Source organism: Oncorhynchus nerka, linkage group LG21, assembly GCF_034236695.1.
Source record: "Oncorhynchus nerka isolate Pitt River linkage group LG21, Oner_Uvic_2.0, whole genome shotgun sequence".
Taxonomy (NCBI): domain Eukaryota; kingdom Metazoa; phylum Chordata; class Actinopteri; order Salmoniformes; family Salmonidae; genus Oncorhynchus; species Oncorhynchus nerka.
The window spans coordinates 6,892,596-6,909,294 of NC_088416.1; the positions used below are offsets into that span (position 1 = coordinate 6,892,596).

Genomic DNA, 16,699 nt, shown 5'->3' on the forward strand with positions numbered 1-16,699 from the left:
ATCCTCTCTGGCTCGCTGTCCCTCTCTATCTTTCTCTCTCGCTCTGCTCATCACGACATTGGGTTACCAGTTCATTTCTGTTTGGGATTCCCCTCTTCATCGCTCTCTGCTCTAACCTCCATTTTGAAACCCCCTCCTGTCTCAACACTTGTGTGTGGCGACACTTTCTGCGGAACGTTACTCAAGTGACCCCACCATCCTCCCCTCATCCAATTTCTTGTTACTTGGTTTTCTCTTGCCTCACTTCAACACGTCTTCCTGTTTTGTGATCATGTGAATCATTTTGATATAACAGTGAAGTAGACTGATATTAGAGATTTGTATACCAACCTCAAGTCAAAGAGGACATTTGGCCATTTGAAAGTGAAGAGATTAGAGCGAGTACATCGGGACTCGTTTGGTCCTATATACTGTAGCAAAACAGCGCTGAGTGGATTTTTAGTGCAGCAGAAAGAACTGTTGCTCGGCAGTGGTGTCGGTCTGGTCTTTCTGAGGAAGCGCTGTGGTTGAGGTGTCTGCTGCTGAGTGGAGCGGTGCTACAGACATGCTCTTCCCCATCCGCGTCATTGGACTTCACTGAACACAACATCTGAATACAGTTTAGAGTTTAAACTTGAGCATATAGATAGATTTTTTTTCTCCCTGTAATGTTACATGATTTGAGCTTCCTGTTTTAATTTAATTAGTTCACTAGTGGGAGATTCGGGAGTAAGGTAAACATTTTGGCATATCATATTTTGATATTTTGTTTAAATTCATTTAGAATTTGAGCCAGAATGTATTTGTTCTGCCTATTTGCTTTGTGAAATGTTGACATTTTGTATGCCTTTTTGCCTTTTCAAAAAACGTGTTATCTGGTAAGTTTGTTTGAAACACTTTTTTTGTAGTGAGGTTTTCACATTTTCATCGCTAGCCATAAAGGCATAAATTACTTCTTGCGGTCTTCAATTCCATCCTGCAATTAAGATTAGGAGTTTATTTTTGCTTTGTGCTTTTAGGAAATGATCATGTACAGTATCATCATCTTTCAAATCAAAGCTCTGTTGTCGTCTCACCAGGTGACTTGACTGATGACATCTTCAAGACGGCTAGCTGCAGAGATTTGTCATTCCTCTTTTATAAGGTGAGTTTACCTGCATTTACCGTACCAAATGAATTCGGCCAATGTGTTCAATCTAATCATCATTCATCTCCACCGGTGTATCTGCATCATACTTAATTATGCTATTTCAAATGCCACTCTGTATCTGCAACATTACACAGTCGAAAGTGTTCTGTTTTATCCAGTGATCCATTCATTGGCCCTTGGGCAAAAGATTTAACTATTCTGCCTAGTAACATAGAATACTTAAAATGAGAAATATTTGATATCTGAAGCTTTTAACCAGTATAGTATGAATCCGGCATAGGAAAAGAAATCAAGTTTTTATATTTTCGGGAGCTTTATTGCCCCTAGTCTTATATCTTGTTACGTCTTCAAGTCTCTAACTATTTGCCACCTGTAAGGCTGTGCAACCAGAGGGGAGAGAGTTCACAGGGTGAGTCGGGATAATACATAACGGTCTGCTGTGTTTAGTTGGATTTTGGTGGTAGTTGCTGTGGAATGGTTTCATAACACTGCGTGCTAGTATTATGTGGCCACAGTTTATGCAGCAATCCAACCAAGCTCAAGAGTAATGAGTTTGTGCAATGACTTGGCTGAGACGATCTGCCTAGAGATGTCTCTGTCAATTGGACATTTAATGTCAAATAAATGACTTCCTTTATGAATATATAGGAAAAGCTCTGCTGGGAAAACTCAGCATTTCCATTCAGCATATTTGAACTGATTTCAGTATGGAGTTCGTTTTTATGGTTTCAAAATGTTGTCTTCATAATTTTAGTGTCAGCAAAACCCACAGTACTGTTACTTTAGGAGTGGTTGTGTGAAAGCATTTCCGATTAGGTGTGCTGATCTAGGATCAGGTCCCCCGTGGTCCTGTTATCCTATTCATAATGATCTGAAAACTGATCCTAGATCAGCACTTACACTCTGATAAGCTGTATGAATATGGCAGTGTGGTATGTGACTGTGTTAGTCAAAGCACTGCTGCCACCTGCTGTATGTTGGTTGAATAACACCTGGACTATTATGTCAATTTTCATGTACTCCATATTGCAGGGCCTTCTTCTTCCATTCCATTAGGTTGAGTCTACAAAACCCACTGTGCCCCTGCTGCTTCTCGCTTCCCCACCATGCCTCGCTCTTTCCTGGTGAGGAGGGGGGGCTCTCACCCTCTGCGCCCCAAAGCAGGTAGCCCCTGCTTGGGCACGACCCTGGTGCCAGTGGGTCCCTCAGAAACGGACAAGAGGCAGTGGGGTACCCTTCAGGGACAGCCGTCACCGAAGAGTGCAGTGTCTCTAGTGACACACAATGAGGCCTACCCACCACAGCCCTCTCCACCTCCAGCCCTCCACCCTGCCTCACATAGCCCCCCTTACCTTCACCCCACCAGTCCCATGTTTTCAGGTAGGTGTTGAACACTGAGGCTCAGCTAACACAAGCTCATGTACATCCGCCAGTTTTGTGTATTATCGTTCTCTCATAAATCATTCATTATTATACAATGTTCATTCAAGTTATGACTGAAACAGCAATGTGTTCAAGACCTAGAGATCAGTGATTGCTTGTAAGATGGGGCTAATTAATGTAACTTTTCAACCACCTGCTATTCCCCATCTTAAGGTGATAGAGCTGCGCTGCACCACCACTCTCCCTCCCAGTTGAACCCTGGCAGCCCTGCTGAAGAGGTGGACTCTCCCCTCCCGGGAGAGACCCGACACAGAGACTGTCCCCAGATCAGTGACCACAGGACCACTGGGACTGAATGTCCACTGTGTGGAAAAGTTAGTGGATGATCCCAAATCAGTTTTGTTATTCTATCCCTCTGACAAGTCGTCATTGCAAATAATGATCTATTCTTCATTTATTTACCTGTATAAATAAAGGTGAATTATTAAACATATATCCTCTCCATCAAAAAGGGTTGATATTAGTTATAAGAGAATGCTATGTTTGCTTCCATCATGGATAATGAATAATTCTGACTCATTTGAATACCACTGAGGTGATTGGATAGACCTACACACAGCCTTTTTATTAACCAAAGGTCAAAGTGCAGAAACTGAAGCCTGACGTGCTTTGATTGTCTATTCTGTTTCTGACTGGAAGTCCAGTGTGAGGATTAAATTAAGATAATAGGTCAATTGTATTTACTGCACTGCTCTCCCCTTCTGCAAATCACATGAAAGTGTTTGTTTTCTTTTCAGAGTTTCTTTTCTGTCTCCGGTCTGGAGTCCCACGTCCACAAGTCCCATGGTGGCAGACACAAGCAGTCGTCATCAGCACACACAAAGACTAACAGTCAGCCGTACCGCTATAGGCCAGACCTGGTTTTGAGCTACAGGGTCAAGGTAGGAATAACACACCTAATGAGGCAAATACAGGCCTGTTGCCTGCCACATTACATGCATAATAAATGGTTTTAAAGGTCTATTCTAATCAGATCACATTGTGACGTCATGATGCGGCACAAAAGTTCCATCCCGCCTGAAAAGGCTGATATTGCAGGCATTTGTTTTTCACACAGCTCCTACAGAAAAAGGGCATTATCATCATTTCACAATTTCAGAGTGTTATTACCACCTCATAGTGTGGGAAATATCTTTTTTTTATTTTTTAAAATTAAGTTATTAACTGCACTGTTCTACTAAGATATATGGAATTGTTTTAAGGCCATACCAAGGATCATTTAGCTATTTGATTTAGAATTTTAAGACTCATTGAAGTATCAGGTCTTTACTGTTATTAGGCTATACAAACGCATTGAATAACAGATTCACTACATGAAACAACAGGTAGTCCCCAAAAAATATCAAAAGGAAGTTTGTTCTGAGGTGTCTCTCCTATATCTGAGAGATTTAAGAAAGATCAGGAAACATTTGTTTATTTTTATTATTATTACTTTTTTACGTGTATTTAACCCCATATTTTGGCCATTAAATAGTCTCCATATATACTATCATAATTTTTTTCAGCTGGTACCAGGGGACCTTCAGACGAGTCTTGTGAGCGTCCTAGAGCAAAACATGTACATGTTCGTGAGAGTCTCAAAATAGTTTGTAGGACATTCGGAACACCACAGACAATTTTGTGAGAAGACCGATTTTCAAGATGTCAAGATGTCTGACAAACACCGCTCTAACTCTGTCAACTTTCACCTCAGATGTGAAAGTGCGACATAGGCGGATGTGGTGGATTGAGACGCATCCAATGCAAAAACAACATCTCTCTATCTTAAACTGACAGATTTTTTTGTGGGGATTTTTTAAATGCTGATTAGATTTCCACTGGACATCGACTTTAGGGAGTTTTAAGAGTTTGATGCTTGTTATAAACTATATACAGGAAAAAACACCACAGTAGACCCTATTGATGACTATATGGCCTATACTCATTTTTGTTAGGTGTAAAAAATAAAATAAAGATTCATTACACTTCTCCTGAAACTGTGAACCCAATAAATATTTTTTTCCACAAAATATATGGCCATATATGCTTTGTTCTCATGTGTTTCAGGAGCGTACGTTTGGCTGTAAGGTGTGTGGGAAAGTGTTCAAGCGCTCCTCCACCCTATCCACTCACCTGCTAATCCACTCTGACACGCGGCCCTACCCCTGTCAATACTGTGGCAAAAGATTTCACCAGAAATCTGATATGAAAAAACACACCTTCATTCACACTGGTGAGTCGATATGTATTTTCTGGAAATAGGGATCTTGTCTTTGTCACAGTCACGTTCGAAACGTATGAACTATTTTAAATATTTTAAAAAAATTAAAAACTATGGGAGTGGTAGGGGCATGTGATGCCTGTTAAAAATGAAAGTGACTGCATGCCATATTCTGGCGACGTGGGAAGTGATTTGGCCTTTAAAATAAATACATTTAACAGCCACTGCATGCCCCTAACACTCCCATTGATTTGGATTAAGTTAGCTGAAATTTGTAGTGGCTGTTTAATTAAAGAAAACCGAACCATGCATTAGTTTTTCCTGGCTCACTTTCAGGGTGAGGAACCATCTAACATTAAGTTATAAAAGAGTGAACTTCCCCTTTAATACAGTAATGTCCCCTCTGCCATTCTATTCCAGGTGAGAAGCCCCATGTGTGCCAGGTGTGTGGCAAAGCCTTCAGCCAGAGCTCCAACCTCATCACCCACAGTCGTCAGCACAGTAGCAACCAGCCCTACCACTGCCTCTATGGCTTCCAGCGCAAACAGGAGCTGAGACAAAACCAGAAGAACTACCGTACATAGACCTTTAGGTCAAGACCCTGGCTAAGAGCTGATCTGAGTTCAGTTTTCACAATCGGGAGATTGGTCATAGCTGACCCCAGATCATTTTTTCATTATAAGGGCACAACTGGACAAGCGTAACAGAAGCTGGGGATGGATGGAAGAATGGATGGATGCTCCACAAAAAATTCTAACAAACATTTACCTTGACTGTAGTTGAATCCCAACTGTATATTTTGCCTACATATATATTTCTGTTTTTTCAGTGTAATCATAGGGTCATATCTGAAAATATGTTGAAAACACCTTTGAAACATTCCAATCCCATTTATATTCCAAAGTATCGCTTTCTTAAGTGTGTGCATTAAAACTCTTTGTTATCCACTTTCAGATTTGGATAACAACAAGATATTATTGTTATGAATGAATGATCATTGTTTTTTTTAGTGATCAAACTCCCTTGCTTTTTAATGATTTACCTCTCGGGGTGGTTTTAAAGGCATGTCACTTTGAGATAAAAGTAGTTAAACCGTGTGCAACGCCCGCGTAGGTTCTCTGGAATTCTCTGGAAATGAATCATTACCTTCATTCTCTTCAATTCTCTGGTACGGAAACATTTATCTGGATTTAAATATCTGTGATGGGCTGAGATAGCCCCATCTCTCACTGTCAGCACTTCCCTATAAAAGCACAGCCAAAAGTACTGCACTAAAACACCTGATCCCTTCGACCTTCAAGCCCTCAACTGCACCACAGAGGAAGAACACCCAGACACAGGTAAATACATCATTTAAAATACATGCTTTAGGTTTTAGAATCACTATTGGCCTTATTGTGACCTCATCCCCAGGCTTAATTGCTACAGAGAGAGAGCCAGCTGGGGACAAGTTTAGCCTCATGGTGACATACCTGAGCAGGGACAACAGAGGGACCTTACAGAGAGAGAGCCGGCTGGGGACAAGATTAGCCTCATGGTGACATACCTGAGCAGGGACGACAGAGGGACCTTACAGAGAGAGAGCCGGCTGGGGACAAGATTAGCCTCATGGTGACATACCTGAGCAGGGACGACAGAGGGACCTTACAGAGAGAGAGCCGGCTGGGGACAAGATTAGCCTCATGGTGACATACCTGAGCAGGGACGACAGAGGGACCTTACAGAGAGAGAGCCGGCTGGGGACAAGATTAGCCTCATGGTGACATACCTGAGCAGGGACGACAGAGGGACCTTACAGAGAGAGAGCCGGCTGGGGACAAGATTAGTCTCATGGTGACATACCTGAGCAGGGACGACAGAGGGACCTTACATGTTGTGTGTGGATCAGTCATTCAAAAATCATGTTAACCACTGTTAATGCACACATAGCGAGTCAATGTAATGTATTATTCAATTTGAAGTAAATGTTTTGTCCTGAACTCATTTAAGCTTGCCATAACGAAGGGGTGTGAATACTTATTATAGGTACTGTCTGTAGTGTAGCGTCCTGATGGTGGTGCTGTTTAAAGTTGTCTACTATTTTAATTCAAATTCAATAAATTAATTGGAATGAGAATTCTCAAATCAACTCTGATTTGACACCCACCCTGGTCTCGATTCGAGACTTAAAAACAGTTTCAATCAGTATACAGACCAACATTTACATTTACATTTAAGTCATTTAGCAGACGCTCTTATCCAGAGCGACTTACAAATTGGTGCATTCACCTTATGACCTCCAGTGGAACAGTAGTGCATCTAAATCTTTTCAGGGGAGGGGGTGAGAGGGATTACTTTATCCTATCCTAGGTATTCCTTAAAGAGGTGGGGTTTCAGGTGTCTCCGGAAGGTGGTGATTGACTCCGCTGTCCTGGCGTCGTGAGGGAGTTTGTTCCACCATTGGGGGGCCAGAGCAGCGAACAGTTTTGACTGGGCTGAGCGGGAACTGTACTTCCTCAGTGGTAGGGAGGCGAGCAGGCCAGAGGTGGATGAACGCAGTGCCCTTGTTTGGGTGTAGGGCCTGATCAGAGCCTGGAGGTACTGAGGTGCCGTTCCCCTCACAGCTCCGTAGGCAAGCACCATGGTCTTGTAGCGGATGCGAGCTTCAACTGGAAGCCAGTGGAGGGAGCGGAGGAGCGGGGTGACGTGAGAGAACTTGGGAAGGTTGAACACCAGACGGGCTGCGGCGTTCTGGATGAGTTGTAGGGGTTTAATGGCACAGGCAGGGAGCCCAGCCAACAGCGAGTTGCAGTAATCCAGACGGGAGATGACAAGTGCCTGGATTAGGACCTGCGCCGCTTCCTGTGTGAGGCAGGGTCGTACTCTGCGGATGTTGTAGAGCATGAACCTACAGGAACGGGCCACCGCCTTGATGTTAGTTGAGAACGACAGGGTGTTGTCCAGGATCACACCAAGGTTCTTAGCGCTCTGGGAGGAGGACACAATGGAGTTGTCAACCGTGATGGCGAGATCATGGAACGGGCAGTCCTTCCCCGGGAGGAAGAGCAGCTCCGTCTTGCCGAGGTTCAGCTTGAGGTGGTGATCCGTCATCCACACGGATATGTCTGCCAGACATGCAGAGATGCGATTCGCCACCTGGTCATCAGAAGGGGAAAGGAGAAGATTAATTGTGTGTCGTCTGCATAGCAATGATAGGAGAGACCATGTGAGGTTATGACAGAGCCAAGTGACTTGGTGTATAGCGAGAATAGGAGAGGGCCTAGAACAGAGCCCTGGGGGACACCAGTGGTGAGAGCACGTGGTGTGGAGACGGATTCTCGCCACGCCACCTGGTAGGAGCGACCTGTCAGGTAGGACGCAATCCAAGCGTGGGCCGCGCCGGAGATGCCCAACTCGGAGAGGGTGGAGAGGAGGATCTGATGGTTCACAGTATCGAAGGCAGCCGATAGGTCTAGAAGGATGAGAGCAGAGGAGAGAGAGTTAGCTTTAGCAGTGCGGAGCGCCTCCGTGATACAGAGAAGAGCAGTCTCAGTTGAATGACTAGTCTTGAAACCTGACTGATTTGGATCAAGAACCAAGACATCACAAAAGACGTATGTGCTGCCAGTTTATGCAATGAGGGGTGACTGACACTGAATAAAAATGTCAGTATCTTCAATGCATGTTGTACCGTGCTTTACATTTATATTTGGAGCATCTCAGTGTCTCTCTTCCTCACACCCTCTTTCTCTGTCCCTCTCCATTGTAGCAACAATGGGTTAGGGAAAGAGTACTCCAGCTTCAGGCACAGACAGCCATGACGACAGCCATGACGACAGCCATGACATATCAGGCGTAAACGTATCAGACCAAAGCATATAAGGTGGTAAGGCCGATATTTCAACTGGCAAATCACCAATCAGGCCAGTATGTAACCTAGTCCAGCAGGAGGGACTCTATATAAATTCATACATTTATATTTTATTATTACGCAACGTCACTTAGCCTATGTGGCCCATCCCACATGGGATGATAAGACACATTTATATTAGACATTTCAAAGAATAAGAAATGACATGTCCATATCCATTGAGCTCCAAAAGTATTTGGACAGTGACACATTTCTTATTTTGGTTCTGTACTCCAACACTTTGGATTAGAAATTATACAAGGATTATGAGGTTAAAGTGCACACTGTCACCTTGAATTTGAGGGTATTTTCATCCATATCAGGTGCACCGTTTAGAAATTACAGCACATTTTGTACATAGTCGCCACATTTTAGCGGACCAAAAGTATTTGGACAAATTTACTTACGTGTATTACAGTAGTACAAATTTGACTATTTGGTCCTATATTCATAGCACGCAATAACTACATCAAGCTTGTGACCAAAATCATTTGTTGGATGCATTTTCTGTTTGTTTTGGTTGTGTTTGATGTTTTTGTGCCCAATAGAAATGAATGATTAAAATATATATATATATATATATATATATATATATATATATATATTATTTCACCTTTATTTAACCAGGTAGGCCAGTTGAGAACAAGTTCTCATTTACAACTGAGATCTGGTTGAGTCTGCCGATAAGAATATGGTGATTGACAGAGTCGAAAGCCTTGGCCAGGTCGATGAAGACGGCTGCACAGTACTGTCTTTTATCAATGGCGGTTATGATATCGTTTAGTACCTTGAGCGTGGCTGAGGTGCACCCGTGACCAACTCGGAAACCAGATTGCACAGTGGAGAAGGTATGGTGGCTGATTTGTACGGGTCCAGGTTTTGGAACTCTTTCAGAACATCTGCTATCAGTTATGAATATAACTACTGTTCCATGAAGGAGGGAGCGAGGTATAAATTATTTTGGCCTTCTCCGTCGGAGGGTTTGGGCTCGCTGAAGAGCGGTACTAAATTGAGGAAATTAATACGAGCCCCGGTATTTTAGCCAGGAAGGCAGGCTTATGAGGGCGGGTTCGGCATCCATTGGCCAGGTTGGGCGTGATTTCTTCAGGTGAATCTGATTGGTCAAAATGATATACCATAATATATCATAAATGAGGTATACCTAATTTACAGGAGGTTGGTGGCACCTTAATTAGGGAGAATGGGCTCGTGGTAATGATGGGAGCGGAATCAGTGGAATGGTATCAAATACATGAAACACATGGTTTCCAGGTATTTCATGCCATTCCATTTGCACCCTTCCCGCCATTATTACGAGCCGTTCCCCCTCTGCAGCCTCCACGGACCTCATTCCCTCCTTCAGGGAACAGTAGTTCTATTCATAACTGTGCATGTTAAAGCAGGGTTGGGGTGAATTCCATTTTAATTCGGTCATCGAAATGGTTTTGACCACAACCTTGGTTCAAAGTAGATACAGTTAATGAAATATGTGATATTGTGTATTATCACCAGGACTGTTTATTAAGGTTTTGATGCCAGTTATAAACTGTATACAGGAAACACACCACAAGCAGACTCTATACATGACTAGATGGCCTATACCAAGGTTATTGAAATCTTACCCTACAAGGTCTGAAGCATGCTGGTTTTCTGTTCTACCTAATAATTAATCGCTCACACCTGTTGTCTCAGGTCTAAATCAGTTGCTGATTGGAGGGGAACAAAGAAGAAATAGTGTGGAACTGGTTTTGAAGTCCAGTGTTGAGTTTGAGGGGTCTACGCTTTATGACCTATATTAGTTTGTTTTGGTGTATTTGTAAAAAAGGATTCATTAAACTTCATATGAAACTGTGATTAGAAATGAATGTGACAACCCAATAAATAAAATGTTCCACAAAATATATGGCCTATATGCTTTGTCCTCATGTGTTTCAGGAGCGTACGTTTGGCTGTGTAAGGTGTGTGGGAAAGTGTTCAAGCGCTCCTCCACCCTATCCACTCACCTGCTAATCCACTCTGATATGCAGCCCTACCCCTGTCAATACTGTGGCAAAAGATTGCCAGAAATCTGATACGAAAAAAAAAAACACACCTTCATTCAAACAGGTGAGTCAATATGTATTCTATGGACATAGGGATATTGACTTTATCATGGTCACGCTAGAAAATTATTAACTATTTAAAATAAAAGAACAAAAAAACTATGGGAGTGGTAGGGGCATGTGATGCCTGTTAAAAATGAAGTGGCTACGTGCCGGAGTGTGGGAATATATAGATTTTTTTTTTTTAAACAGCCACTCCCATTGATTTGGATGAAGTTAGCTGAAGTTTGTAGTGGCTGTTTAAAGAAACTTAAACATGTGTTAGTTTTTCCTGGCTCATAGACTACTTTCAGGGTGAGGAACAATCTAACATTACATTATAAAATAATAAACTTCCCCTTTAATACAGTATGTCCCCTCTGCCCTCCTATCCCAGGTGAGAAGCCCCATGTGTGCCTGGTGTGTGGCAAAGAGCTCCAACCACATCACCCACAGCCGTCAGCACAGTGGCAACCAGCCCTACCACTGCCGCCTCTACGGCTTCCAACGCAAACTGGACCTGAGATAGCGCATATACCTTCAGGTTAAGACCCTGATACCAGCTGATCTGAGATCAGTTTTAATAAGCAAGAGAACAACTCCACATAGATAGCAACTCAGAGACTCTTACATGGTCAGAGCTGACCCCAGCAAATGTCTTAATTCTTAGTCTGATCATCGTTTTATTATTTTAGGTGATCAAACTCCCTTGATTGTCTGTGATTTACTTGTCAGGGGTAGTTCAAGGAATGGTACTTTGAGATAAAATACGTTTTAGTGTTTGACATCTAAATATACAGCTCTTGTGACGCCCACGTCGGTTCTCGAACTGAATCTTTCTCTTCAGTTCTCCGGCACATAAACTTTTACCTAGATTGGGCTGAGAACCCCCCACCGACCCTCCCTCCCTCCCTCTAAGATCTACCCTATAAAAGCAGAGCCATCTCTCCACTCTGCACTAGAACACCTGATTACTACAACCTTCAAACCCTCCACTGCACCAAGGAAGAACACCCAGACACAGGTAAATACATTATTTAAAATATATGCCTTTAGGTTTAGGTTTTAAAATCACTATTGGCCTCATGGTAATCTCGTCCCCAGGCTTAATTACTACAGAGAGAGCCGGCTGTTGACGAGAAAAGCTTCATAGGCTGCGTTTACACAAGCAGCTCAATTCTGGTATTTGTTTCCACTAATTGGTATTTTGACCAACCACATCAGATCTTTTTCAGAACTGATCTGATTGGTCAAGAGAACAATTAGTGAAAAAAAGATCACAATTGGGCTGCTTGTCTAAACACAGGCATGGTGGCATGACCTGAGCAGGGCCAACTGAGGGAACTTATAGATATGGTGTATGTCTAATGAACATCGAATCAAATGGCTACCCAGACTATTTGCATTGCTCACCCACCCCCCCACCATTGACTCTGTACCGGTACCCCCTGTATATCGTCTCGCTATTGTTATTTTACTGCTGCTCTTTAATTGCTTGTTCCTTTTATTTCTTGTTCGTATTTTTTAAACCGCATTTTTGGTTAGGGGCTTGTAAGTAAGCATTTCACTGTAAGGTCCACACCTGTTGTATTTGGCACATGTGACTAATAAAATTTGATTTAACATGTATGGGGTACAGTGCAGAGATGGATCAGTCCCCAAAAAAATCATGTTAAGCACAATTATTGCACAGAGCGAGTCAATGCAACCTATTATTTGATTTTAAATACATTGTAATACATCAGAATAACACCTTTTTGTATTAATTGTTTTAAATCACTGACATTATGGAGTATTTTGTGTAGATCAGTGACAAAATCCCAAATTAAATCCATTTTAGTTGTCGTTTAACACACAAAGTTAAAGGGGTGTGAATACTTGTTATAGGTACTGTCTGTAGTGTAGCATCCTGATGGTGGTGCTGTGTATAGTAGTTTACCATTTATTCAAATTCAAGAATTTAAATCAATCAGCCATTTACAATTTGGAGATTTACTTTCTCTCCGTACCTGTCATCCTCTTTCTCGCCTCTCTTCCCCCTCTCTCTGGCAGCAATGGGAGCTAGTGGTTCAATCAACGTCAACAGCGATGCGCAAGGTATGTAACCCAGTCCAACTGGAGCAGGGACTCTGTATATGAACACATTTGTTGCCACTTAGCCTGTGGCCCATCCCACATGGGATTCCATGTCCCCCTCAATATTCAGAACAAGTTGATTATTCTCCACCAATAAATTATTGTTGGGGTTGGGGTTGGGGTTGGGGTTGGGGTTGGGCCCCCATATAGCATACTAACGTGTCGTAAGCAATGGCAAAATATGTAGAATTGCAGGAAATCAGCTATAACGGTCAAACTCCTTTCTCAATTTTCAAACAGAAATGGGGTGTGCCTTTGGTTCATTGTGTCACTCTGGTCATGCGTGCTGTGAACGACGTAGCTAGGTCATTAGCTAAGCCAGCCACTTGTAACTAGCCAGTATCTGCTGACGTCATTTCATGGGATTTGTTTTTGGACGGAAGCTGTAGAGATGGCACTTCCGTAGCCAAATATCATGTGCATTTATTTTTAAAGCATTACATAACCTGGTATGATGGTGCATAGATCAGTTAGTTTAAAGCGGTTATTTTTAAGTGTTTTCAGATTTCAATGAAATTTTACCTATAATGAATTACAATAGGAGAGAAATAGTTTACCTTTCAAAAATATTTAATTAAACATGTTGGAATAGTGTGGGCGTATACTGGTCATTAAATATTCGTGCGAGTAGACTGCTGATTGGCCAGCTCATCTGCTTCAGGGGGACGACATCTTCGGACGAAATAGCAAGCATTTATGAAACAGGTCTGTTTGAGATACAAATGTGAGGTTTAAGTGTTTTTTTCTCCAATTTATGCTTTCGCCACGAATATGAACTTAAGTGAGATTTTCACCGTTTTGGTTCTTAAACGGTTTCCATAATTAATACACCACAGGACAAGGACTCCAGAGAACATTTAACCATTTATTGTAGCACAAAAAGTGTCCCAGCACAGAGGGCAAACACATGAATAAAGACTACTTGAAAGAGTATGATTGAGTATGGTTTCTGTGAAAAGACAAAGAAAGAGGCATAAGAGTTTACATCAAAAGAACAACAATGCTAATGAAGGAGTCCAAACATACACATCAAAAGTTGGTAAGTTGAACTAGGGGTTAAACAATGAATGTAGCGCAGATAACACTCACGTTCACCCTGAACGCATACTAGTGAAGTCAGGCGAAGGCTGGCAAACCAAGAAATGTTTAGTGTGCTTGGCAGACATAGTTATAGGGTCAGGTGACAGGTCACCTGATTTTCATTTCATGGTCACCTGAGAAGTCACCTGACTTGGAGGCCTTCTTGGTATGGAATATTGTCATTATCTGTCTGAACAATTCTAAACATTTACATTTTAGGATTTTCCAAAAGGTGAACAAGTGTGTGACTCTGTTGCTCTCAGCAGTGTTCCTAGCAACACCTAATATTGACAACCACATTTCTTTCAGCACTGTCCAGTATTGACTATCTCTCTCTATCTATCTCACTCTTTGACTATCTCTCTCTATCTATCTCTCTCTTTCTGTTTCATTCACTTGTTCTCTTAGGTTGTAATATAGCCAACGCAACAGGTGGCAAAGTGCGTCTCTACTACAAGTCAGAGAAGATGGCTCTCAGTGACCTCATCGAGGGGAGTCATCTCAAGAAGGGCGACTCCATCCTCATTCTGGAAGGCACCTTTAAGAAGAGCATTCTCCCACATAACCTCTATGTCACTGGCTTCCAAGTAGAAAGTGACAATTCACATAGTTGCCCTAAGGAATCCCCACTGAATGGGCTGAACAACCTCATGGCAGAGTATGCACAGGGTCAGCCCAAGTCCTACATCCTCACTGTCGATAAAGAGGTCAAGTTCGCCAAGACCGGAGAGATCTGGGTGGATGAGGACGGGGTGGATCACAACCCCAAAAAGTAATGCCACAGGGGAACCTCCTGTATCTTAACACCTTTTATTAATCACAGATTAAACTACATTACGTGTACAGATTTAAATTCAAGAGATTCAATCACAGATCCATGAAATGGGGTGTTCTTACTGCTAATGCTTTTTTGTATGGTAGAAATCAGCAACTCTACTTTTTGACAAATAAATGTGTTACCAAACTGAGAAGTAAGTATGTGTTTTGTAAGATGTTATTATGACAGGAAACTGTGTGTGTGTGTGTGTGTGTGTGTGTGTGTGTGTGAATACATTACATGATTGGGGTTGACACCAGATATCCTACATACTTATTTTAAAAGTGGTCAAGAACACAAGATTGTAGTCATGTTATTTCAAGCACACACAGTGATGGCGCAAGACACTTGCAAGGAGCACAAATAATTAGCGGAGGAAAAAATGTGCACATTTCCTCTACATTGGATTTGAAAGTCATGTGAACTAGAATGTTAGATATATGTAGTGTTTCCCAACTAAAGGTTTTATGAGTTGAATCAAGCATGTTAGTGCTAGGGCAAAAACCCTTTGGGTCCCTAAAACCAGGATTGAGAAACAGCAGATTAATGCATCAAAATGAATGAACACCACTCCAAACAACAACTTTCACACCACATGGCTCTGTCAACCCACCCTACAATTCTGGAAAGAAACCATACTGTCACGTTCTGACCTTTAGTTCTTTTGTTATGTCTTTGTTTTAGTATGGTCAGGGCGTGAGTTGGGGTGGGTTGTCTATGTTCCTTTTTCTATGTTGTGTTTTGCGTTTGGCCTGGTATGGTTCTCAATCAGAGGCAGGTGTCGTTAGTTGTCTCTGATTGAGAATCATACTTAGGTAGCCTTTTCCCACTTGTGTTTCGTGGGTGATTGTTTCCTGTCTACACCAGGCAGGACCGTTTCGTTTCGTTCCGGTCATTCTCCGTTGTTATTTTGTTTACATTTACATTACATTTAAGTCATTTAGCAGACGCTCTTATCCAGAGCGACTTACAAATTGGTGCGTTCACCTTATGACATCCAGTGGAACAGCCACTTTAGTGTTCGCATGATAATAAATGATCAATATGGACACTTACCACGCTGCGCATTGGTCCTCCTTTTCTTCCACCAACAACGGCCGTTACACATACACAAACTGTCCACCCTTTTGGGTCGTCAGACCTACCACCCAAACATCATCGGTCCATTTTAAATCGCTTTAAATATCGCCAAGAAAACAGGATTACTCAACTGTGAAAAAGAGATACCAGCTGTCTGTTTGTCAATGGCGCAATCTTCTCACGGACCACATCACAATGGAAAGAATTACAGCATCCACCAAAGACTAAATGAAATCCTTCATCAAAAACTGGACCACTCAACTCCTCCAAGTCCTTGCAGATACCGCTGAGCAGAACTCTCCCTAATGTTTCCTCTATCACTCAAGTTGCTATTACTATTAATTTTTTTGCAAATATATTTAATTGTATTATTATTTTATTTATTTACTTTTGTATCTAATCAGGTTTAAAAAAACAAATAAGATTTATCCCCTGCAACAATCTTTTCACCATAGGTGACTTCCCCCAAATACAAATGTTCAATTTGTTATTAAATGGTGTCCTGTCTACATTTTCGCTCCTGTCGTGTCAACCTGTCCCAACAAGGACCTGCTGAATGTGTGTCTTGTTTGCTTGTTTTTGTTGTTACTATTGTTGTTTGTTTATTCTTTGTGTCACATTAAATGGTGTGATGGGAACAAACAGGATGGGGGGGGGTTGTTTATTTAGGAGCGGCTTCACTTTTGTAAAAATGTATACTAAAAACTTCAATAAAATAAATGAACAATTAGGATATATTTTTCACGATGATCTGAATCAAAGACCGCTAGGCAACCACTGAGTTGACTTTAATAACCATTGAGAGCTCTGGCAAGAACAACTGTTGAGTAGTCCCCCAGTGGTG

At 42.0% G+C, this 16,699-nt stretch overlaps 1 protein-coding gene across 5 annotated transcripts; it reads left to right on the forward strand.

Moving 5' to 3' along the window:
- Positions 1-232: 232 nt before the first annotated feature.
- Positions 233-5,755, forward strand: LOC115142498 (zinc finger protein Gfi-1b-like). 5 transcript variants are annotated; one of them, XM_029682018.2, is made up of 7 exons: positions 233-857; positions 1,059-1,123; positions 2,162-2,509; positions 2,726-2,886; positions 3,310-3,453; positions 4,619-4,784; positions 5,193-5,755. In XM_029682018.2, exons 3-7 carry the CDS (start codon positions 2,236-2,238, stop codon positions 5,354-5,356), a joined length of 909 nt encoding a protein of 302 aa, XP_029537878.1. In that variant the 5' UTR covers positions 233-857; positions 1,059-1,123; positions 2,162-2,235; the 3' UTR covers positions 5,357-5,755. The 5 variants fall into 5 exon arrangements, with proteins under 5 accessions (XP_029537878.1, XP_029537877.1, XP_064862310.1 ...); XM_029682017.2 differs by having other exon boundaries at positions 233-713; XM_065006238.1 differs by having other exon boundaries at positions 233-713; positions 2,186-2,509.
- Positions 5,756-16,699: the final 10,944 nt, after the last annotated feature.

What these genes read in the sequence shown, in the direction of transcription:
- LOC115142498 (XM_065006236.1), top strand. Translation starts at nt 2,236, where the DNA reads ATGCCTCGCTCTTTCCTGGTGAGGAGGGGGGGCTCTCACCCTCTGCGC. An exon ending in CACCAGTCCCATGTTTTCAG is followed by an intron (nt 2,510 to 2,725) that starts GTAGGTGTTGAA and finishes CCCCATCTTAAG; the next exon opens with GTGATAGAGCTGCGCTGCAC. An exon ending in AATGTCCACTGTGTGGAAAA is followed by an intron (nt 2,887 to 3,309) that starts GTTAGTGGATGA and finishes TTTTCTTTTCAG; the next exon opens with AGTTTCTTTTCTGTCTCCGG.